This window comes from Lycium ferocissimum, chromosome 8 (assembly GCF_029784015.1).
Source record: "Lycium ferocissimum isolate CSIRO_LF1 chromosome 8, AGI_CSIRO_Lferr_CH_V1, whole genome shotgun sequence".
Lineage (NCBI taxonomy): Eukaryota > Viridiplantae > Streptophyta > Magnoliopsida > Solanales > Solanaceae > Lycium > Lycium ferocissimum.
This window is the reverse complement of record NC_081349.1, coordinates 31,288,666-31,312,462: the sequence shown is the minus strand read 5'-3', so window position 1 is coordinate 31,312,462 and position 23,797 is coordinate 31,288,666. Positions and strand designations below refer to the sequence as shown.

The 23,797-nt window shown below is 37.0% G+C and overlaps 3 protein-coding genes across 4 annotated transcripts; 1 reads left to right on the top strand and 2 right to left on the bottom strand.

Annotated features, from left to right (window-relative positions):
• On the top strand, positions 1–2,157 carry LOC132068006 (lysM domain receptor-like kinase 3). The gene is made up of 2 exons (XM_059461462.1): positions 1–1,007; positions 1,566–2,157. Exons 1-2 carry the CDS (start codon positions 119–121, stop codon positions 1,991–1,993), a joined length of 1,317 nt encoding a protein of 438 aa, XP_059317445.1. The 5' UTR covers positions 1–118; the 3' UTR covers positions 1,994–2,157.
• A 1,297-nt stretch (positions 2,158–3,454) lies between these two features.
• On the bottom strand, positions 3,455–13,411 carry LOC132068005 (N6-adenosine-methyltransferase non-catalytic subunit MTB-like). The gene is made up of 7 exons (XM_059461461.1): positions 13,259–13,411; positions 6,672–9,010; positions 6,372–6,455; positions 6,055–6,159; positions 5,857–5,965; positions 4,438–4,589; positions 3,455–4,058 (listed from the first exon to the last, which is right to left on the bottom strand). The coding sequence occupies exons 2-7, from the start codon at positions 8,940–8,942 to the stop codon at positions 3,624–3,626; spliced, it is 3,156 nt and encodes a 1,051-aa protein (XP_059317444.1). The 5' UTR covers positions 8,943–9,010; positions 13,259–13,411; the 3' UTR covers positions 3,455–3,623.
• A 1,489-nt stretch (positions 13,412–14,900) lies between these two features.
• LOC132068004 (N6-adenosine-methyltransferase non-catalytic subunit MTB-like) lies at positions 14,901–22,576 on the bottom strand. 2 transcript variants are annotated; one of them, XM_059461458.1, is made up of 7 exons: positions 22,386–22,573; positions 17,573–20,052; positions 17,255–17,338; positions 16,978–17,082; positions 16,780–16,888; positions 15,716–15,867; positions 14,901–15,365 (listed from the first exon to the last, which is right to left on the bottom strand). In XM_059461458.1, exons 2-7 carry the CDS (start codon positions 19,982–19,984, stop codon positions 14,949–14,951), a joined length of 3,279 nt encoding a protein of 1,092 aa, XP_059317441.1. In that variant the 5' UTR covers positions 19,985–20,052; positions 22,386–22,573; the 3' UTR covers positions 14,901–14,948. The 2 variants fall into 2 exon arrangements, with proteins under 2 accessions (XP_059317441.1, XP_059317443.1); XM_059461460.1 differs by lacking the exon at positions 14,901–15,365 and having other exon boundaries at positions 15,840–15,905; positions 22,386–22,576.
• Positions 22,577–23,797: the final 1,221 nt, after the last annotated feature.

The window sequence follows — 23,797 nt, the reverse complement described above, 5'->3', positions numbered from 1 at the left end:
ACCGTCTTCATATGACAATTCTAACAACAATTACGTCTCAATCTCAAACTAATTGAATTGCGAATTCAATTCTTGATTAAAGAGATATAGAGACATACCTTTAATTTTAGTTTCCTTCATGTGTAAATCCAAGAAAACACTCATCAATGAAGTTATGGAACCAAACCATACACAACCAAGAAAATCATCATCTTCTTCTTCTTCAACCACTAGAACTTCATCAAAGAAATCATCATCATCAACAACAAAAACACCCCACAATTTAATATCACCAAATGGATCAACCCAAAGTTTCATAATCAACAATAATTCTCAATCATGGGCATCATCAACAAAATCAAGTCATCATTCATTAACAAGTCTTAAAGAATCACTATTATTCCAAGAACAACAACAATCACATATCTATAACTTTCAAGAAATCCGTTCAGCTACCCAAAACTTTCTAAAAACTCCACTTTCATCCTCATCAGCTTCAACTTCATGGAAATGCAATTTACATAATCAACAAGTCGTCGTAATTCAAAGAAAATTACGACGATTAATTGAACCCGATATGCTCGTTGGACACGTGGCGATGATTTGTAAAAGTCATCATTCAAGTTTAATTCCACTTAAAGGAGTTTCTATTTCGGGAAACTATATTTATTTAGTGTATGAATATACACAAGGTGTTAATTTATCTGAAGCATTGAGAAACCCTAGAAACCCTAATTTTACTGTACTTTCAAATTGGGGATTAAGGATGCAAATTGCTTCAGATATAGCAAGTGGATTAGATTATATACATAATTCAATAGGATTAGGGTTAGGGTTTGTACATAATCATATTAAAAGTAGGAGTATTATTGTTACGGAGAATTCGTTAAATGCGAAGATTTGTCATTTTGGTACGGCTGAGCTTTGTGGGGAGACGAAAGGATTGCAGGAGGATCCGGATAGTGAAATCGGGCCGGAGAAAAAACCCGAATTGAAGAAATGTGGAAGCAAAGGCTTGAAACTTGAAGGTAATGTTTGGAATTTATTTTGAGAAAATTACTACTCTCTGTCTATTTTTGAAAATATTTACGCCACGTAGCACGTATTTTGAGTTTGTACCAAATTTGTGTATAAACACCTTTTATACAAGGTTGTACAATGCTTTTTCATCAGGTATAATGTTGTATATTGAGCTAAATGGCGTAAATATTGTCAAAAGCTGTATATTTTTGAAAATATCCCGGTTCTGCAGAACTTCTATTTGAATGCACACTAGAAGGTTTCTGAGTGGTTCAGTGTATCTTAGAAGTAGAGCATCGCTTTGCTATTTACATCGGGATAGCGATGAATCTACTGTGAAGACAGCGCTATGCATTACTTGCTTTAAATCGGTTTTCCAATTATATTTTGTTTGTTTGTTAGTGGAAATAGTCTCTCTACCTTCTAAGGTAGGGGTATGATTTGCTTACACCTTTAATCTCCGTAGACCCGACTTGGGGGATTATACTGGGCATGTTGTTGTTGTATTTTGTTTGTCTATTATTTGTTTTTCTTAAAGTGACCATCTCTAATATTTTTTTCAACAGGTACGAGAGGGTATATGGCGCCGGAGTTTCAGTGGACAGGAATGGCGACGGTGAAGAGTGATGTGTACGCTTTCGGTGTGGTGGTTTTGGAGTTGATTTCCGGTAAGGAGGCGGTGAAGTACGAATTTGATGAGGAGCGCGGTGGATATGTTAAGGTTTCGGTGATCGATACGGCGGCAAAAGCGGCAGAGGACGGCGGCGCAGGGTTGAGGGGGTGGGTGGATAAGCGGTTGAGGGATTCGTACCCGGTGGATGTGGCGGAGAAATTGTTACGGGTCGGGTTGGAATGTGTGGAGAATAACCCGAATAATAGACCGGATATGGGTCGGGTTGCGGGTCGGGTTTCACAAATGTATTTGGAATCAAAGACTTGGGCTGATAAGTTTGCTCCACTTACTGACTTTACTGTTTCCTTAGGACCTCGTTGAATAATTTCTTTTTCTTTTTATTATTTTTATTCTTCTTTATTCCTTTTTTTTTTTTTCCAATAGAAATTTTGGATATTATATACATTAACCATACTTCAAATTGCAAATGTAACAGAATTTTTGGAAAATGGGTAGTATAATGAGTTGATCTCTTTCTCCTTTTACTTCTGTGAGTCTTGTGAGCGGTTATTTATGGGCCTTGTTAGCGACCATCCTTCTTCCTTAAGTTGTCTGAATCTGATTGAAGCGAGCAGAATCTGATTGAAGCGAGCAAAGAGATAGAGGAATCCTCGCTTATAAATATGAATCGAAAAAGCAAGCCTGGATTCCTTCCTTTTAATTAGGCTCTATTTTTTGGTTCCTGGTGGCTGGTAAGATCTGATTATTATCCGTAAATCTTTGTTTTAACCATGAAGACTTCTTTGGCTAGACGATATTGGGTAATGCTTCTTTGTGTCGACTAATTTCATTCTCATAGCAAGATGACAGATGTTAATTGCGTATACAAGAAGAAAGTTGTACTCGAAAAATAGTGAAATTGCATTTACTTCATCAAAAAAAAAAAAAAAAAAAAATAGTGAAATTGCATACAAATTGTTGATAGTATCATTATTTCGCACTTTAGAGTAAAATACTTTAAATATTAGTATATTAGCAGCAGTAAGTATCTTTCGTTGTTTTCATTTTCATAATTGCTTTGAATTGTTTGCCTGTATCTAACTTTTCCTATGCCTTTTCTTGGTAAGTGCTTTCGGAAACAATCCTCCTACCTAAGGTAGGGGTAAGGTCTACACGTCTCTCTACTCCCTCCCGCACCTTCACATTGTGGGATTCATTGGGTATGTTGTTGTTGTAGCAGCAGTAAATAGATAACTATTTTTCAATGCATCAGCTATAGCTCCTTTATATCCTTTTTGCTCTACTAGGTAGGCGTTTGGCCATGTATTTTCAAACCATGATTTCAAACCAAAGATTTGGACATGCGTTTTCATTCATGGTTTGAAACCTCAAACCATGGTTTCAAACATGGATGATTTGGGATTTGAAACCATAGTTTTAACTTTTTTAAATATAAAATTTAACCCATAAGTTTATATTTTATAAAAAAAAAAAAAAACTTATATATTTTTAACAATTACCCACATCAATCATTTATCAATCTCATTAACTTTCACCAAATTTTATTTATGTCCACCAACCATCCAATTGATGTTTTATTTTTAGAAAGGTTTTCTAGTATTTATTTTGAGCCAGTTGTTATGAATTAGCGTATTAGTTTTGTTATGAACTATGACTTGCTCATTTAGTAAGATTATATAAGAATTGAAAATGTTTTGATAGTTTTCACAACTTGTGAAGTTTTTATGTCTATAAGAGAAAATACTCCTTAAAATGTCTAAATTACATGTCTAAAAATGATTTCAAACCATGTCCAAACGGGGCCTACAACTCATTTCACTATAAAGACAAATTAGAGGTTCATTTCAAGCAAAGACTTTCATGGATCTGTCACCAATCTTCTGGCTGAAGAACAAATAAAGAAATGAAGGCATCTTCATGGCCTTACCATTATAAGGTAAAAAGAATAATTCAAATACATAATAACACAACAAATGCGAGTTCCTCGCTACTACAAGTTCATTGCCTTATGAGATTCATACTCGAAAAATTCAGTGTTGGCCTGTCTAAAGGCTGCATTATACCCGTACATATCGAAATGCCTATTATCTGAAATCTCTCTCCCTTGAAGACTATCCATTGGTGGAACCCAAGGTCCTGCATTCGGGATGTTAGAGCCAGAGCCTTCTTGGTTCACGTTTTGTGAATTATTATTGTTCTGGGGCGAGTTGCCGGCTGGCCTCTTGTTGGAAGTGTTGGTTGTTGGCACAGATATAGATGCTGTCTGTTGCTGCATTTGCTGCTGATTCTTCATTGGCGACTTGGGCCGAAGAGACTCTATTTCAGGTGTTGTAATAACAAGGTGTGGTGCGCCTGGTGGTGGATTCCTTCCTCCCCCACCCTGCCAGACTTTCCCATCCCTATCGCCAAAATTCCGCACATAGGTCTGAAGTTTTGCAAAGTTTTCAGTCAGCATTATAAGACACAAAAACGTGACGAAGGTAACATAATACATGCAAAAGTAAACTATTTAGGTGTGCAAAATAAACCAAGCTTTTGATCTCCAGACAAGCATGGGAATGAGTTTATAATTGACAAAGTATTGAAGTAATACCATTGATAGAACAAAAAGGACAACAAATAGGACAGAATAACTAAGCATGTCTGATGCACGCTGGGACGTAATGCATGCTATTCTGTCTTCTCCCCCACCCCCCACCCCCAAACCAAATTTAAGAGTTCTTTTTGGTGGGCTGGGGGTGGGAAGACAGAGCAACTATATCCTTGCATAAAATCTACAAACTAAAGGAAGGGTAGCATTTTACCTCTGCACTGAAGTTTGATGAAGATAATCCTTTACCAACAGTCAACCAGCCAGATCGAATATTATGGTCTTCACCAAAGAGCTCAAGCCTTCTCCGGCCAAGTGCAAAATGCTCAATTATGCGGTACATATCTTCAGGCTTTGCAGTTGATCCTGCATAAGGTGACCAATAGCAATGCAAAAGGAGCTCAGTCACAACGCGCATTCAGTACAGAGAGATAATGCAGCATATTATGTTAAAATATCATCCATTGCAGGACAGAATCAAAAATTAGCAGAGAGAATACATGATGATACAAGGTGTCGTGCAATGGCGGAGCCAAGATTTTACTAAGGGAACTCAAAATATAAATAAGTAACTACAAGAAGAATTCAAAGGGATTCAACATGTAGTATATATATACATAAAAAAATTAGCTATCTAAACAGTATAATGTCCAGCTAAAAGGGTGTCAATTGACACCCCTTTGGACAAGGTATCTCCGTCACTGATTACGTGCATTTCATGCATCAAAGGATAGTGGTGCAACTTTTAAACTTGTGCAACTTTTAAACTTTCTGAGACAGCAATAGCTGTAACATAACTTGGGAATAGCAAACCAATCAAGGGGCCCGTTTGGCTTAGCTTAAAAAAAGCAGCTTATAAGCTGAAAACAGCTTATAAGCCAAAAAAAATAAGTTGGGCTACCCCAACTTATTTTTTTGGGCTTATTTTAAGCACAAAATGGCTTATAAGCTGCCAGCCAAACACTCAAAAAAGCTGAAAACAGCTTACTTATCAGCCAATCCAAACGGGTTAAAGGACTACCATAACTTGAACTCTAGGAGAAAAAAACTGAATACAGAATTCTGGTAAAAGCCCAGGTTTCAACTGAAAAGCATATCAAACACAACAACCAGCCCGAAAGTATACAGATGGCCGGAAAGGAAAAAGTGAAAAGAGCAATTCATAATAAATGATCTCCACCTCATCAGTCTCCCAGCCTTCACCCATCCCAGCCAAAGGAGATTGTTGTTCTCGTTTTATGAGTAAACCAAATGAGAAGAAAACACTAAAAGGAAAACCAAAAAAGCATCATTTGAACGTAGGGAGAATCCATCAACCCCCAAAAGGACAGTCTTTTCCTTGTAAGACTCAAAGAAGCACTTCCATTCTCTTATTTCACAACATTATTATCTTTAATTACAAACAACTATACATGTGTATGTGATCCATATTTTCAAATTAGAGCTGTTAGGTCAGCCTCAGCAACTTCTATCAAGTATCTTACTCACATAGGAAAACAAACAAACGGAGGTGGATGACAGAAGCAACAAGCTGTCAGTCTCTGCAACCCTATATTTCATGATTAACATTTCTAATCTGCATAAAGAAAACATAAAATCCACTCAACATTGTCTGGAATGAGAAAGAATCTACCATAAGGAGGTTCCTCAGCAATAATCACATCCGTGTCAATATTTGCATGAATTATATGGCCATCGGTACTACGACGAACAGTTCCTTTTATGCCCAAAAGGCAGTGCTCCTATTTCATGACAGGGACAAGCAAAATATAAGTTACATATGATGGAAAATGCACATATGGGAAAAGTGAGAGGACAGAATGTCATGAACCTTTGAACGCTGAAATAATGTATGGGAATCATGCCGTAATCCTGGAGTTGCATTGGTTTTGTTTGTTTTCACCCAACATATGTCCTCACATCTGCGAAATCCCCACTGCACAATGCATAGAACAATGTTTATAAATAATCACAATGACCTAGTTGAACACTGCAATCAACAGATGCTTTTTGTGATTGTGGTTGTGCTTATTGATGGTGATTGTGCCTATCCGTGTGTAAAAGAGGAAGGGGCATTAGCAGAAGGAAGATATCAAAAGCATCAGTCAGATTCATAACCATAGAGAGCAAATTGTTTAAACTGCATACCTTCTTCAGACATTGGCGCCCTTGCTCAAGCCCCACACCATCACCAACCCAAAGGAAAACAAATGATGGAGTGTCAGCAATGGCCTGAGAATAAAAGTTCACCATATTTAAGTTTGAAAAGGAGAAGCTGACAGGACAGAGTGAAAAACCAATGACTAGGCAGCCATTAAAAAAAATATATATAAAGGTATAACTGTACAAGTCAAAATAAGAATAAATTTTGCACCTGAGGTTCTCATGGTCTAAAGCAACAGTAAAAGTATTAGAGTAAAGAACCGGGCTGACATGCAAAAGTCATACCTCAATTTTGAGATTCATTATTTCCTCAAATGTCCAGTACTCCATATGGTCAGTGACACCAGGAGCTCGATGAACATATTCCTCCCATGGGGGGTCTATTAGAATGACATCAAACTTGGTCCCAAAAAACTCCGGGGACAGCTCCTGCTCATGCAGGTCACATTTGTAATACATGGGAGGCGAAGAAGATTTGACAACAATCTCATCCTTCCTTTGAATAAGTTCTCGAAGCTTGGGATAGTCCTCAACAACACTGGTAAGCTCTAGTTCCCTGATGAAATTTTGAGGCCTCGTGCCAGTGTCTACAAAATTTTGGGAGTAATCATTCTGCTCACCCCTAGAAGGAGCTCTGCCAGGTGGGGCATTAATTCGAGGAGGCACCCAACCTGCATTTGCTTTATCTTTAACCTGTCCACGACCTGCTGGTATAAGGGCGTTAAAATTTGGACCAGACATGTTAGGAGGTGCCCCTCTTCCAGGGCCTGATTGATTAAAAAACATTGGATTCCCCAAATTAGGGGGAAATCCAGGTCCAGGAAGAACAGGTGGGAGTCCAGGTGGAACACCTAGCATATTCATCTCAAGACCTCGAGCTCCAGGCCAAACCACAGGAGGTGAAAATGGAGGAATGAAAACACTAGGAGACATAGGAGGACCTGGAGCAGGTGACATGTTAGGAGCTAAAGATTGCACAGATCCAGGCGACGGCATTCCAAGTGGTCCAAAAGGTGATCCCATCATTGGCATTGGAGGTCCGAACTGGTGGCCGTCCCTTCCGGTGGGCCTCCCTCTTCCTCCTCTCCCAACCCTACCTCCTTTAGAACCTATTGGAACAGCTCTATTGAGGGAAGATGGTTCCTGGTTCCCATATGGAGGTTCTGAACCACTGCTGAAAGTTTGACCCAAGGCAGCTCGAACAGATGCATCTCCTTTCTGAGCCCTTGATTCAGTCTCATCCCTATATGAACCTTCACCTGAATCCTTTAAATCTTGACCGGATTGGCCTGACCAACTCATGTTTCTTCCCCTGTCATCCCTGGGAAGGGCACAGTTCTCGTCATCTCTTGCATCAGAGTTCTGATTAAATTCGGCTGTTCTTGCTGCAGAAGATATCGCCTCCTCCCTACCATGGTCAAATGGCCGGGTTTGGATCTCTATGACATCATAATTCTCATTTGAAATTCCATATTTCGATGAAGTTTTCAAAGCTTCTGTCCTGTTTCCATCTTTTCTACCACCAGAACGTGGCCTTTCATTGTCAATCCAACCACGTCTGGGTGTTTCCCACTCTCTGCCATGTTCATATGGTGTCTCACCTTCTTTCATTTCCTTGTCAACAAAGTTCCCTTGCCTTCTTTTCCACCCATCTTTGGAACCATCCCGAAATCTGTCTCTATCACTCCTGCCATCATCCCTTCCTTTTGATTTATCATCTCTGACACCATCTTTTTCTTGTTCTTTCCTCCGGAAAGTATCTCTTTTTTCATATTCCATCTCAATGCTTTCCGAGTCGTAACGGCGCCTTCCACTCCTCTCAGGTGTCCTGGACCTATTGCAGGAGTCCATCTCTCTCCTATTTCTCTCTCCTCCTCTGTCTTCCTCTATAGCATGCGATCTGCCTTTCTTACTCCTATCGCAGTCAATTTTTCTCTCGTCACTTTCCAGGTATGTAACATTCTTGTCTCCATTTGAATCTTTAAGGCCATCCAAAAGAACATGACCCTTTTCTGTGGTACTGTCCTTTCTTTCCAAATGTCTAGAATTCCTTTCCAGTGCATTTTCATAGTCCCCACCATATAACTTCTCATTTTTACCTTTATTTCTTGTCTGGGAACCATCAACATCAGAAAACCTTGAAGTTGATTTCCTTCTGACACCCTCATTAGCTAGGATTTGTCCTCTACCCCCTGCTTTGTCTCCATTATCATACTTGCCCCCAAGTTCTCCTTCCCGATACCAATTGCTCAACGTCTCCAATGTATTCTCCCCCTGCTTCTTCTTCGTCAATTTGGACCGCAAGTCATTTTCGGCCTCATAATCATCCTCATCAATATCAGCTTTGCTTGATCCACCAGATCTTTTCCGACTCTCAGTTCTGTCCATGTTACTTCTTCTCCTTCCATTACTATCTAAACCTTCAGCTTCTTCACTGTTGCCAGACCTTGATTTACTTGACCTGTATTTTTTCTTATCATCCCCTTCCCAGTCATCGTCAAACTTATCTAGGTCATCCTGCTTTAGATAACTCCTTAATTGTTCAGGGGAAGTCATCAAGAGAGAAATCCCTTGCTAGATTATTCTCAGCACTTCATTGAATGAATGCAATACGAGACAGCACCCTGAGAGATGAAGAGAAATGGAGAAAATGACTGATGAGCTTACATTTACATGAATATAAATTCAAGAACCAATTTATGAAATAAGAGAGAGACAAAATCTCGTAAGCAGGTTAAAATATGCAGGTTAAACAGGAGTCACACTCCAATAGTGTCAATTCAATGATGCTACTCTTTTTAACCTACCACAATCTTCCTCCGAGTGGAACCAGCAATGTGTATCACATAGGTGAGTTCACAAACCATAAGAATAATGTTCAAGAGACAAATTTCACAAATAAATAGAGCACAGAAAAAAGAAGCTAGACAACCGCCGCCTTTTTTTTTTTTTTTTTGATCAAGAATATACAAGCACCACCTTATTTCACTTCAGTCACATATATGCTTTCAATGAACTTGAGCCAACAGACAATTATCATACTGGAAATAAATCACAATCCCGTGTGCTATTCTGCTGAACACTTATAGTCCATTTGGCGTCAGAAGTACTTTTCCAAAAAGTACTTTGAAAGAGTAGCAGCTTGTGTTAGGCTAATCAATTAAAAAGCACTTTTGTCAATATTGAGCAGCAATTTGTGTTTGGAAAAGTTCCAAAAGTGCTTTTTTTAAGCTTTTGAATAACGGCTTCTGCTACTTCTCAGAAGCACTTTTTTTTTTTTTGTTTGACAATTTACTCAGAAGCACTTATTTTTCCCCTAAAAGCTTGTCCAAATACTTCAACTCCCTAAAATAATCACTTCTTTTGAAAAAAAAAATAAGCATTTTTGGCTTCCCACAAGCTTGGCCAATCAGGCTATTAACAATCAATACCTAATTACAGTTCAAGCAATCAGTTCCAACAGTGCTTCTTTTTTCAGCTTTTGAATAAAAGCTTTTGCTACTTCTCAAAAGCACTTATTATTTTCCTAAAATCTTGCTCAAATACCTCAACTCCCTAAAACAATCAATTCTTTTAAAAATAAAAAATAAATAAAAATTTGGCTTCCCAGAAGCTCGGCCAATCAGGCTATTAACAATGAATACCTATAATTACAGTTCAATCAATCAGTTCCAAAAACCAACACTACGAACTAAAAGTTCATATCTTTCCGAAACTCAATGTCTCTTCGTAAGCACTTTTGGTTTCCTAAAAGCTTGTCCAAAGTGCCAAACAGGCTATTATATCGATACGTAATTACAGTTCAATCAGTCAGTTACAAAACCAAGCACAAAAAACGAAAGTTCACATCTTTCCTAATCTCATGTATCTCTGTATGAAGACTTAATGACTCAAATAACAAAAAACAGAACATATGTACTATTGCACCGAAGACTTATAGTATGTTCGGCGTCAAAAGTGATTTCGAAAAAGTACTTCTGAGTAGCATTTTGTGCTTGGCTAATCATTTTGAGAAGCACTTTTGCCAATATTAGAGAAGTTTGCCAATATTAGAGAAGCACTTTTGCCTGACCAATGTTGCAAAAGTGCTTCCGGAAAAGGCTACTTTTTTCAGCTTGTGCGGCTACTCAAAAGCGCTTATTTTCTCCTAAAAGCTTGGCAAATACCTCAACTCTCTAAGATAGTCAATTCTTTTAAAGAAAAAATAAGCATTTTTGGATTCCTAAAAGTCTTGCGGATCCTTCCATACTAGTACGCGTAGCACTACCCTTGTAGCTTATTGACTTTTGATTCCTGTCACTATCTGTTGTCTCTTGTACTTCGATTATCGAATCGGTTTGCTGTCGTAACTGTTTCTTTTTACATTATACTATGTTATGCGATGATTTCTTTACTTCTATTAATTCTTATCTAACCTTTTTCAATTTCCTTTTCTTGAGCCGGGGGTTCCATCGGAAACAGCCTCCCTACCTTGGGAGGTAGGGGTAAGGTCTGCGCACACTCTACCCTCCCCAGACCCCACTTAGTGGGAATATACTGGGTATGTTGTTGTTGTTGTTGGATTCCTAAAAGCTTGGCCAATCAGGCTATTAACAATCAATACCTAATTACAGTTCAATCAATCAGTTCCAAAAACCAGCACTACAAACTGAAAGTTCATATCTTTCTGAAACTCAATGTCTCTTCATAAGCACTTTTGTGTTCCCTAAAGCTTGGCCAAACAGGCCATTATATCGATACCTAATTACAGTTCAATCAATCAATTACAAAAACCTAGCACCACAAACTAAAAGTTCACATCTTTCCAAAATGAACACTTTTTTAAAGAAATTAAGCATTTTTGGCAAAGCTTGGCCAAACAGACTATTGTATCGATACCTAATTATAGTTCAATCAATTACTTACAAAACCTAGTACAACAAACTAAGAGTTCATATCTTTCTGAAACTCAATGTCTCATCATATGAAATACTTAATAACTCAAATAACAGAAAAACAGAAGCATAATTCTGAATATTTAGAGCTTAAGCAATTTTGGCGAAGCTTGGCCAAACAGGCTACCAACAATCAATACCTAATTACAGTTCAATCAAACAGTTCCAAAACCAAGCAATCACAAACTAAAAGTTCATATCTTTCTATGAAGACTTAATGACTGAAATAACAACAAAAAAACACTTATTTTTTTTTCTAGAAGTTTGGCCAAATACCTCAACTCTCTAAAATAATCACTTCTTTTTTAAATTTTTTTTAAAAAAAAAAAAGCATTTTGCTTCCCAGAAGCTTGGCCAATCAGCCTATTAACAATCAATACCTAATTACAGTTCAATCAATCAGTTTAACAACTAAAAGTTCATATCTTTCCGAAACTCATTTTCTCTTCGTAAGCACTTTTGGTTTCCGAAAGCTTTGCCAACCAGGCTATTATATCAATACCTAATTACAGTTCAATCAATCACTTACACTGAGCACCACAGACTAAAAGTTCATATCTTTCCGAAACTCATATCTCTTCGTATGACAGACTTAATAACTCAAATAACAGAAAACAGAAGCATAAAAGCTGCTGCTACTTGTCAAAAACACTTACTTTTTCCTAAAAATTTCTAAAATGAACACTTTCTTAAGAAGATAAGCACTTTCGATTTCCCAAAGCTTGGCCAATCAGGGTATTATATCGATACGTAATTACAGTTCAATCAATCAGTTCCAAAACCAAGCACCACAAACTAAAAGTTCATATATTTCCGAAACTCAATGTCTCTTCGTATGAAGACTTAAAGATTCAAATAACAGAAAATAGAAGCATAATTCCGAATACTTGTAGGATTTACAAGTAGTGTTGCTTCTCAAAAACATTTATTTTTTCCTAAAAGCTTGGCTAAACACCTCAAATCTCTAAAATAAACATTTTAGCTTCGGAAAGCTTGGCCAAATGGGTTATTATATTGGTACCTAATTACAGTTCAATCAATCAGTTACAAAATCAAACACAACAAACTAAAAGTTCATATCTAATTATGCTATTACATCGATACCTAATTACAGTTCAATCAATCAGTTTCAAAACCAAGCAACCACAAACTAATAGTTCATATCTTTCCGAAACTTTTATCTATTCATATGAAGACTTACTGACTCAAATAACAGAAAACAAAAGCATAATTCCTAATACTTACAAAATTTACAACTTCTGCTACTTCTCAAAAACACTTATTTTTTTCCTAAAAGCTTCGCCAAACACCTCAAATCTCTAAAATAACATTTTAGCTTCGGAAAGCTTGGCCAAACAGGCTATTATATTGATACGTAATTACAGTTCAATCAATCAGTTACAAAATCAAACACAACAAACTAAAAGTTCATATCTAATTAGGCTATTATATCAATACCTAATAACATTTCAATCAATCAGTTACAAAATCAAGTTCATATCTTATTAGGCTATTATATCAATACCTAATTACAGTTCAATCAATCAGTTACAAAATTAAACACAACTAACTAAAAGTTCATATCTAATTAGGCTATTTTATCTATGCCTAATAAAATTTCAATCAATCAGTTACAAAATCAAGTTCATATCTTATTAGGCTATTATATCAATACCTAATTACAGTTCAATCAATCAGTTACAAAATCAAACACAACAACTAAAAGTTCACATCTAATTACGCTATTATATCATACCTAATTACAGTTCAATCAATCAGTTCCACAAACTAAAAAGTTCATATCTTTCCAAAAACTCGTATGAAATACTTAATGATTCAAATAACATCAAACAAAGCATAATTCCAAATACTTATAGAATTAAAACTGAAAATAGAAAGCGCAAAATGAAAGCTCGAAAACAAGAAGAAGTAGATCACCTTTCTATGGCGGCGCGTGACGGCGGCGCGTGACGGTGAGTAATATGGAAAGAGGGAAGATAAAAGGAAATCGGGTTTGAAGGATTATATATGGATCCGAAATTGAAAACTGTTTAACTCTTTTTTCTATTTACTAGTTAAAAAATATTATTTATGCGCTGTCGATATTAAAAAAATATTATTTATTTTCATATTATAATCTGCCAATTAAGTATATTGGATCATAATACTTTACTAAAATTTTAACTGTCGTCTTAATTCTTAATCACTATACCAATACAAAATCATTATGAAATGAAGAAAACGAATCACACAATTCCCCAATAACTTTATATTCCTTAATTTTCATAATTACATTATCGACCAATTAGTGTTATTACTACATTAGTAATATGATTTTTTATTAACTTATGGCTGAATTAATATCCATCATTTAATCATTGAAATTAAAACATTAGAATTTAATTATTATTTTTTTATCTCCAACTTGTTGCTTAAGATCCTTTCATTGGGCTAACACATTTTCTTTTATATACAACTGAAATTATAATGAAAATATTCTTTTCATATATATTTTCAACCATCAAATTTCATTTAAACTCAAATTCGAAAATTATACCAATTAATAAAATGTTAGAAATAGAATATGACTTTGATAGAACAGTGTATACCAATTATTATTTGAAAACATAGGATTTAAGAAACCTAATTACCCTTATCATACATGTAAATAGTAGATACAAACTATTGAGTTACTCGTTTCTCGATCTTCTTTCCTCTGGGTAATCCAGTCAAAATCCCTCTCAAAACTGGATTAAATAGATAAACCAAAAGATCAAAATAATATGAGCATTAGTTTAATACAATAATATTCAAAATAGTAAAAAAAAAAGTTAGAAATTAAAAAGAGCCAACTCGATTAATTAAATTTTTATTCTCACCAAAAGCATCTTGCATGTGCATGTCGCAAGTTTATTACAGTGATTTTGACAGTAACAAAGATTTTGATTTTTATTATCTTATAAATTTTTAAAATAACATAATAATACAAAATATATGTAAAATTGAAAAGTTTGTAAAAAGTTAGTGTAGGAAATATCAAAATAAAGGTTTAAGCCTACAAACATAAACGTCAGAAAGTATGTTAGGGATGAACCAAGGAATTTCGAGTAATACATCGAATGTTGATTAATTAACCTAGCGAAACCCGTATTTAACTCCAACATGGGCAGGTGAAGTGAAAGTATTTAGCGAAAAGGAATGGCACAAATGTAGCACAATTGGGAAATTTGAACAATTTTTGAGGTTGTAGTAGAAGACAGACAAATAGTCAAGTATGCCGAACCCATACAGATATCCATCTACATTAGCTCTGGTGAAGATCCTCAATTCTCAAACGATGAAGAACCTCCTCAATTTGTGAATCATCAACACATAAAGAAATGAAGGCATCTTCATGGCCTTAACATTATAAAGTAAATACGATAACAACATATCTAGTGTGATTCCACAAGTGGGGTCTGACGAGGGTTGGGTGTACGTAGACCTTACCCCTACCTTGTGTATAGTAGAAACCAGAAGGGCTGTTTCCGAAAGACTTCACATAATAAAGTAGAAAGTAATAATTCAAAAGACAATAACGCAACACATGTGATTTTCTCATTAAACTCATTGCTTTGCGAGATTCATACTACAAGAATTCAGTGTTGGTCTGTCTAAAGGCTGCATTGTAACCGTACATATCGAAAAGCCTATTATCTGAAATCATATGTCCATCCTCTCTCCCTGGAAAATTCTCCATTGGTGGAACCCAAGGGCCTTGATTCGAAATGTTAGAGCTGGAGGCTTCTTGGTTCACATTTTGTGAATTATTGTTATTTTGGGGTGAGTTCCCAGCTGGCCTCTTGTTGGAAGAGTTTGCTGTCGTCATAGATATAGATGCCGACTGATGCTGCATTTGCTGCTGATTCTTCATTGGCGACTTGGGCCGAAGAGCCTCTATTTCAGGTGTTGTAACAACAAGATGTGGGGCATCTGGTGGTGGATTCCGTCCTGCCCCACCCTGCCAGACTTTCCCATCTCTATCGGCAAAATTCCGCACATAGGCCTGAAATTTTCCAAAGTCACAAGTCAGCATTATAAGACACAAACGTAAGGAAGCAGCCTAATACATGCACACTCAATTATTTCAGTGTGTACAAGATTAGGCAAGCTTTTGATCTTCAAACATGTATGGGGATGAGATCACAATCACCAATCATTTTTTTCCTACTAAAGACGAACTATTGAAGTATACCATTGAGAGAAAACAAAGGACAATGAATGCATCAGACGTTCTAAGTTATTCTATATGCTTGCTATGCCTCATACTCGGAAAGACAGAGCAAATATATGCTTGCTATATCTTGTACTCAGAAATAAAATCAACAAACTAAAGGAGGGTAGCTGAAAAATTACCTCAGCACTGAAGTTCGATGAGGATAATCCTTTACCAACAGTCAGCCAGCCAGATCGAATATTATGGTCTTCACCAAAGAGCTCAAGCCTTCTCCGTCCAAGTGCAAAATGCTCAATTATACGGTACATATCTTCAGGCTTTGCACTTGATCCTGCATAAGGGGACCAGTAGCAATTCAAAGCTCAGCCACTGTGCATACCCAATGCAGAGAGACAATGCAGCATATTATGTTAAAATTTCATTCATTTTAGGACATAATTCAAATTAGCAGAGGTAATACAAGCTGAGACAAGATTACGTGCATTTCATGCATCACATGATAGTGTTACAACTTCTAAACTTTCAGCCGCAGACAGCAATAGCTGTTACATAACTTGGAAATAACAAACCAATCAAGGACTACCATAACATGAACTAAAGGAGAAAACTGAGGGGCCATTTAGAAGGATGTTTACCAAAGTAAAAGATAAGTTCTATAGAACAGTTATAAGACAAAAATGTGAATGTAGGGCCACTAAAGTTCAACACATACGCAAAACTGATGTCGCAACTATGTGGATGCTTAAATGGATGTGTAGTCATACAAGATTAAACAAGAATAGAACTGATCAGTGATCACATTCGCAAGAAGGTTCAAGTAGCACACATCAAGAATAAGATGAAAGAAGGTCGCTTGAGAGGGTTTGGTAATGTTCTCGTCGATGACCGGTCCATACATTTCGGTCAAGGACTACTTTCGGAGATTTATACATTTAGAAAATATTAACTTCTGATAAGCTTTTGTTTGCAATTGCATAATATTGGCATGAGATTAGTTTAAATGAAGGAGCGTGGTCAGTGAGGATTCATATAATCGACCCCAACTTGTTTGGGACTGAGGCATAGTTGTTGTTGTTGCCATAGGTCAGCCTCAGTAGCTTACTTATAACAACTGGAAAGTGGATGACAGAAGCAACATGCAATCAGTTTCTGTGAACCTATATTTCATGATTAGCATTTCTACCCTGCACAAAGCAAACATAAAATCCATACATAGAGTTGCCTGGAATGAGAAAGAATCTACCATAAGGAGGTTCCTCAGCAATAATCACATCTGTGTCAATATTCGCATGAATTATATGGCCATCGGTACTACGACGAACAGTTCCTTTTATGCCCAAAAGGCAGTGCTCCTATACCATGACAAGGAGCAGCAGAATGTAAGTTGCATATGATGGAAAAGTACACACATGGTGAAAATGAGTGGACAGAAGTTATGAACCTTTGAATGCTGAAATAAAGTATGGGAATCATGCCGTAATCCTGGAGTTGCATTTGTTTTGTTTGTTTTCACCCAACATATGTCCTCACATCTGCGGAATCCCCACTACAGAATGGAAAGAACAATGATTAAAAATAATCACAATGACCTAATATTGAAAACTGCTCTGATTGTGATTGTGCTCATCTGTGGGGCAGCAGCAGAAAGAAGATAGAAAAAGCAGCAATCAGTAGATTCATGACCATAGAGTGTTTCTCAAATTGTTTAAACTACAAACCTTCTTCAGACATTGGCGCCCTTGCTCAAGCCCCACACCATCACCAACCCAAAGGAAAACAAATGACGGAGTGTCAGCAATTGCCTGAGAATAGACAGTTCACCCAATTTTTAGGCTCAGAAAGAAGAAGCTGACAGGACAGAGTGAAGAACCAACTACTATGCAGCCATTTAAGAAAAATAAAAGTATAACTGTATAGTCAAAATAAAGGTTGCTAATAACACAATAAATCTTGCACCAGAGGTTCTCCACATCCTACTCGAAAGCAACAGTAAAAGTATTAGAGTAAAGAACCGGGTTGACATGCAAAAGTTATACCTCAATTTTGAGATTCATTATTTCCTCAAATGTCCAGTATGCCATATGGTCAGTGACACCAGGAGCTCGATGAACATATTCCTCCCATGGGGGGTCTATTAGAATGACATCAAATTTGGTCCCAAAAAACTCCGGGGAAAGCTGCTGCTCACGCAGGTCACATTTGTAATACATGGGAGGCGAAGCAGATTTGACAACAATTTCATCCTTCCTTTGAATAAGTTCTCGAAGCTTGGGATAGTCTTCAATAACACTGGTAAGCTCTAGTTCCCTGATGAAATTTTGAGGCCTCGTACCAGTGTCGACAAAATTTTGGGAGTAATCATTCTGCTCACCCCTAGAAGGAGCTTTTCCAGGTGGCGCATTAGTTCGAGGAGGCACCCAACCTGCATTAGCTTTATCTTTAACCTGTCCACGACCTCCTGGTATTAGCGCATTATAACTTGGACCACACATGTTAGGCGGTGCCCCTCTTCCGGGGCCTGGTTGATTAAAATACATCCCCAAATTAGGGGGAAATCCAGGTCCAGGCAGAACAGGTGGGAGTCCAGGCGGTGCACCTAGCATATTCATCTCAACACCTCGGGCTCCAGGCCAAACTGCAGGAGACGAAAATGGAGGAATGAAAACACCAGGGGACATAGGAGGACCTGGAGCAGGTGACATGTTAGGAGCTAAAGATTGCACAGATCCAGGCGACGGCATTCCAAGTGGTCCAAAAGGTGATCCCATCATTGGCATTGGAGGTCCGAACTGGTGGCCATCCCTTCCTGTGGGCCTCCCTCTTCCTCCTCTCCCAACCCTACCTCCTTTAGAACCTATCGGAACAGCTCTATTGAAAGAAGATGGTTCCTGGTTTCCATATGGAGGTTCTGAACCACTACTGAAAGTTTGGCCCGAGGCAGCTCGAACAGATGCATCTCCTTTCTGGGCCCTTGATTCAGTCTCGTCCCTATATGAACCGTCACCTGATGTATCCCTTAAATCTTGACCAGATTGTCCTGACCAATTCACGTTTCTTCCCCTGCCTTCCCTGGGAAAGGCATAGTTCTCATCATCTGGAAGTGATTTTGCATCAGAAGTCTGATTAACTTCGGTTGTTCTTGCTGCAGAAGATACGGCCTCCTCCCTACCATAGTCAAATGGCCTGGTTTGGATCTCTATGACATCATAATTCTCATTTGAAATTCCATATTTTGATGACGTTTTCAAAGCTTCTGTCCTGTTTCCATCTTTTCTACCACCAGAACGAGGCCTTTCATTGTCAATCCAACCACGTCTAGGTATTTCCCAATCTCTTCCATGTTCGTAAGGTGTCTCACCATCTTTCATTTCCCTGTCAACAAAGTTCCCTTGCCTTCTTTTCCACCCATCTTTGGAACCATCCCGAACTCTGTTTCTATCATTCCTGCCATCATCCCTTCCTTTTGATTTATCATCTCTGACACCATCTTTTTCTTGTTCTTTCCTCCTGAATGTATCTCTTTCTTCATATTCCATCTCAACGCTTTCCGAGTCATAACGGCGCCTTCCACTCCTCTCAGGCGTCCTGGACCTATCGGAGGAGTCCATCTCTCTCCTATTTCTCTCCCGCACCCGTGAGCCACCATCTGCTACCACAGACCTTTCACGGCTTTCAGCTATGTCAGGACTTGTGGCACTTTTTAACTGTCTATGCTCCTCAACTCTCTCCATGCTCAATTTATCTTCTCGTGTAGAAAACTTTCCACCATTGTCTTCCTCTAGAGCATACGACCTGCCTTTCTTATTCCTCTCGCAGTCAAGTTTTGTCTCGTCGCTTTCAGGGTATTTATCATCTTTGTCTCCATTTGAATTTTTAAGGCTATCCAAAAGCACATGATCCTTTTCTTTGGTGTCCTTTCTTTCCAAACGTCTAGAATCCCTTTCCAGTGCATTTTCAGAGTCTCCACCATGTAGCTTTTCATTTTTACCAATATTTCTAGTCTGGGAACCATCACCATCAGAAAACCTTGAAGTTGATTTCCTTCTGACACTCTCATTAGCTAGAAATTGACCTCTATCCCCAGTTTTGTCTCCATTATCATACTTGCCCCCAAGTTCTCCATCCTGATACCAATTGCTCAACGTCTCCAATGTATTCTCCCCCTGCTTCTTCTTCGTCAATTTGGACCGCAAGTCGTTTTCGGCATCGTAGTCATCCTCATCAATATCAGCTTTGCTTGATCCACCTGATCTTTTCCGACTCTCATTTCTGTCCACAGTACTTCTCTTTCTTCCTTTACTATCTAAACTTTCAGCTTCTTCATTGTTGCCAGACCTGGGCTTACTTGACCTGTATTTTCTCTTATCATCCCCTTCCCAGTCATCGTCAAACTTTAAGTCTGGGTCGTCCTGTTTCAGATAACTCCTTAGTCTTTCAGGGGAAGTCATCAAGAGAGAAAACCCTTGCTAGATTATTCTCAGCACTTCATTGAATGAATGCAATACGAGACAGCTTCCTGAGAGATGATGATTAATGGAGAAAATGATTAGTGAGGTAACCTTCTAGTGAATTTAAATTCAAGAAACAATTCATGATATAAGAGACAGACAAAGTCTTGTAAGCATAAGAGGACAATAAGGTACCATGGGAGGGAGAAATACGGAGAATAAAATATGCAGATTAAAGAGGAGTCTCAATCCAATAGTGACAACTCAATGATGCTAGTTAGTTTTTTTAAACTACCTCGACCTTCCTCTGAGTGGAACCGGCAACGTGTAGCTCACATAGGTGAGTCTATTTATAGGAAATAACGTCCCGAGAGACTTACTGATTAGAACAAAACATAAACCTATAGTGGCTAATAGAGCACCAATACCCACTAGTAAAAGAACATATATTAATGGTGGTGTATTTGTGGACCAGCTATACAACATTGCAAACACTGACATCCGACGAACATAAGCTACGTCTATGGATTTTCCAGATTAGCTACGACAGCGTAAAGAGAGTCGACGTCAATTTCAAAGATTTACATAAGACTATCTTCACAGTTATTGTAAAACACAAAGCTTTAGCAAGCAGAGGTTCTCCAATAATGTGAAATCGGAAAAAATGGTCATGAAGCAAAATAGGGGCATCAATTGCCTCCGGGGCGGAGCTAGAAGGTTACCTACCTTAAGTCCAAATCCGATGTTTGTATTAGGAAATAAAAAATTTGATCAGGTAAAAAGAAGACAAAAATTAAATTTAAAATTCAGTTACTAAGATTTGATGTCGCTATTCTAGAATTTAGAACCCATAAAGTAAGTTCGAAGCCTGGCTCTGCCTCTGATTGCCTCAAGAGTGATGTATGATCTCACTGATTCCACATTTATGACAAATAACCCATCCCAGCACTTCTGGTAATAGAGAGATACCAATAACAAAGTTGAGTTCACAAACCATAAAATCCAGATATTAATGTCCAAGCACCATATTTCACAAATGAACAGAGCACAAAAAAGATAGATAACCCCCACTTTATTTCACTTCAGTCATACATATGCTTTCAATACTGTCAAATTATCTCGTGTACTATTCTGCTGGAGACTTAACAATAAACAACAACAACAACAGCACACCTAGTGTAATCCCACAAGTGGGGGCCTGGGGAGGGTAGGGTGTAAGCGGACCTTACCCCTACCTTTGTGGGGTAGAGAGGCTGTTTCTGATAGACCCTCGGCTCAAAAGAAATGTAATCGACGCAGGATTGCAAGAAAAATAAGACAACAAAATATCAAGATACAAAACAAATGAAGCAAGATATAGTAATACACACTAAAGAATAAGGAACTACGTGATACCTAAATAATACTATTAAAAAGGAGATGAAGACTTAACAATCAATACCTAATTACAGTTCAATCAATCATTTTCAAAATCACGCACTACAAACTAAAAATTCACATCATTAAACCACTCATTTGCTCTTCGTATGAAGAACTAAATGACTCGCCTACCAGAAATCACAGCATAACTCCACATATATATAGAATTCAAAAATATTTCTGAATCATACGTATGCTTTCAATGTGCTTTCAAACTATCTCGTGTGCTATTCCGATGAAGACTTCAATCAATCATTTTCAAAATTAGAATCTAATAACATTCCGAAACTCATGTGCTCAACTAATGACTCGTGTAACAGAAAATACATGCATAACTCCAAATATATAAGAATCTAATAACAGTTCTCAGCGATTTATTGAAGAAAAGTTGAATGAGAACATGGCCATAAACTTACAAATAGGTAACAGAATGTAATGCTATTAATCATACTTATGCTTTCAAATTATCTCGTGTGCTATACCGATGAAGAATTAAAAAAACAATACCTAATTACAGTTCAATCAATCATTTTCAAAATTAGAATCTAATAACATTCCGAAACTCATGTGCTCAACTAATGACTCTCGTAACAGAAAATACAAGCATAAACTTACAAATAAGTAACGGAATGTAATGCTATTAATCATACATATGCTTTCAATATACTGTCAAATTATCTCTGAGTGCTATACCGATGAAGAATTAAAAAAAACAATACCTAATTAGTTCAATCAATAAGTTGATAATCACGCACTGTTCACATCATTATGAAACTCATATGCTCAACTAATGACTCGCGTAACATAAAACACAAGCATAACTCCGAATATATAAAATCTAATAACATTTCTCGGCCGTAAACTTACAAATTACAGTTCAATCAATCATTTTAATGACTCTACACAAGCATAACTCCGAATATATAAGAATCTGAAAATATTTCTCGCGATTTATTGAATGACAATATGGCCGTAAACTTACAATTGGAAACAAAATGTGTGTGTAGGATTCAAACCGGAATAAAGTGGAGCGCTTTCCGATGCCGGTGAATTTAACGGCGAGTAACGGCGGCGAGTGACGGCGGCGAATTTACGGCGTCGTTTAAGGAGTGTGGAGAGTAAAAGAGGAGGCAAAGGGAAGAGAGGGAAAAAAAGCGGGTTAACTGTTATGGATCCGAACCTAGATTTGATGGAGGGTATAATTGGAATATTGATAAGTAAAAAGGGTAGTTTCAGCAATTAGGGCCCGTTTGCAGATAAAAATTGTGAAATTTGAAAAAAATTGTTTTTTTGTTTTCGGAGTGAAAAATGGTATTTCAAAATTGAAATTGTGTTTGGTCGTGAATACAAATTGGAGTTGTTTTTAAATATTTGTAAGTGATTTGAAGTAAAAATAATGTTTTGGTATTTTCAAATTCCGAAAATCAATTTGGTTGAATTTCAGAATTTTTTGAAATTTTATGGCGAAACGTGATTTCCGGAATTCAATTTCAGAAAAAAGTAAAAAATATTCATGTTCCAAATGGACACTTATTAAACTCATGGAATAGAAGGTGAAAGGAAAAGTTTTTTTCAGGAAAATTTGAAAAAGATAGAAGGTGAACAGAAGTTATAATCTAGTGATATCTAGGGGTGTCAATAGTTTTTAAAAAACCGACTTAATCGACCGAACCGTTCAGTACCGAACCGATTTTTAGATTTCTTTTAATAAAACCGACGGTTTTTATATAAATTTATAACCGGACCGAATAATTAGGTAGGTTTTTAATTTTATAAAAATAAATCGAAAAAATACCGAACCGAACCGAACCGAATAAGTTTATATATGTAAAATATATTTTGTATATTAAATTTAAATATAATAAAATATTAAAATTTTCGCTTTGGGTTTGGGATGATGAAAATGACTAAAAGCTGGCAACATAATTAACACCTCAAGTTCCAACTCTAAGCCTATTATATTAGTCCTATTGAAATTCAATTAATTCTAGCATCTCGAGTCTAGTAGTAACTAGTAAGCTATAAAGTATTCCAACGATCTTGGATAAAAACTACAAAGTATTAAATATCTTTCCTGTCATATGATTTTAAATTCTCTTATTGGATATTTAATCTTAGTAGTCTCAGTTCTTGAATCTAATTCTTGATTGACTTTTCCCTCTCGAGCGATCTAAAATATATCTTTTGTTTTTTCTTAATATTATTTTACATTATCGTAAAATAGTGGGATCAATATCTATTTTTGTCATCTTTTATGTTTTCTTGATTCATCACCTTTTAATCATTAAAAATATCTAGAGAGTTTTTATCAAAGTCCTATAGAAGTATGTATGATATTGTGTCTTTACTAATTTTACTAGGGATTGTAATATGATGTTTTAAAAAAAAAAAAAA

What these genes read in the sequence shown, in the direction of transcription:
- LOC132068006 (XM_059461462.1), top strand. Translation starts at nt 119, where the DNA reads ATGTGTAAATCCAAGAAAACACTCATCAATGAAGTTATGGAACCAAAC. An exon ending in CAAAGGCTTGAAACTTGAAG is followed by an intron (nt 1,008 to 1,565) that starts GTAATGTTTGGA and finishes TTTTTTCAACAG; the next exon opens with GTACGAGAGGGTATATGGCG.
- LOC132068005 (XM_059461461.1), bottom strand. Translation starts at nt 8,942, where the DNA reads ATGACTTCCCCTGAACAATTAAGGAGTTATCTAAAGCAGGATGACCTA. An exon ending in TAATGAATCTCAAAATTGAG is followed by an intron (nt 6,456 to 6,671) that starts GTATGACTTTTG and finishes TTTTATTCTCAG; the next exon opens with GCCATTGCTGACACTCCATC. An exon ending in GGCGCCAATGTCTGAAGAAG is followed by an intron (nt 6,160 to 6,371) that starts GTATGCAGTTTA and finishes TGCATTGTGCAG; the next exon opens with TGGGGATTTCGCAGATGTGA.
- LOC132068004 (XM_059461458.1), bottom strand. Translation starts at nt 19,984, where the DNA reads ATGACTTCCCCTGAAAGACTAAGGAGTTATCTGAAACAGGACGACCCA. An exon ending in TAATGAATCTCAAAATTGAG is followed by an intron (nt 17,339 to 17,572) that starts GTATAACTTTTG and finishes GTCTATTCTCAG; the next exon opens with GCAATTGCTGACACTCCGTC. An exon ending in TGCTGAGGAACCTCCTTATG is followed by an intron (nt 15,868 to 16,779) that starts GTAGATTCTTTC and finishes CCCCTTATGCAG; the next exon opens with GATCAAGTGCAAAGCCTGAA.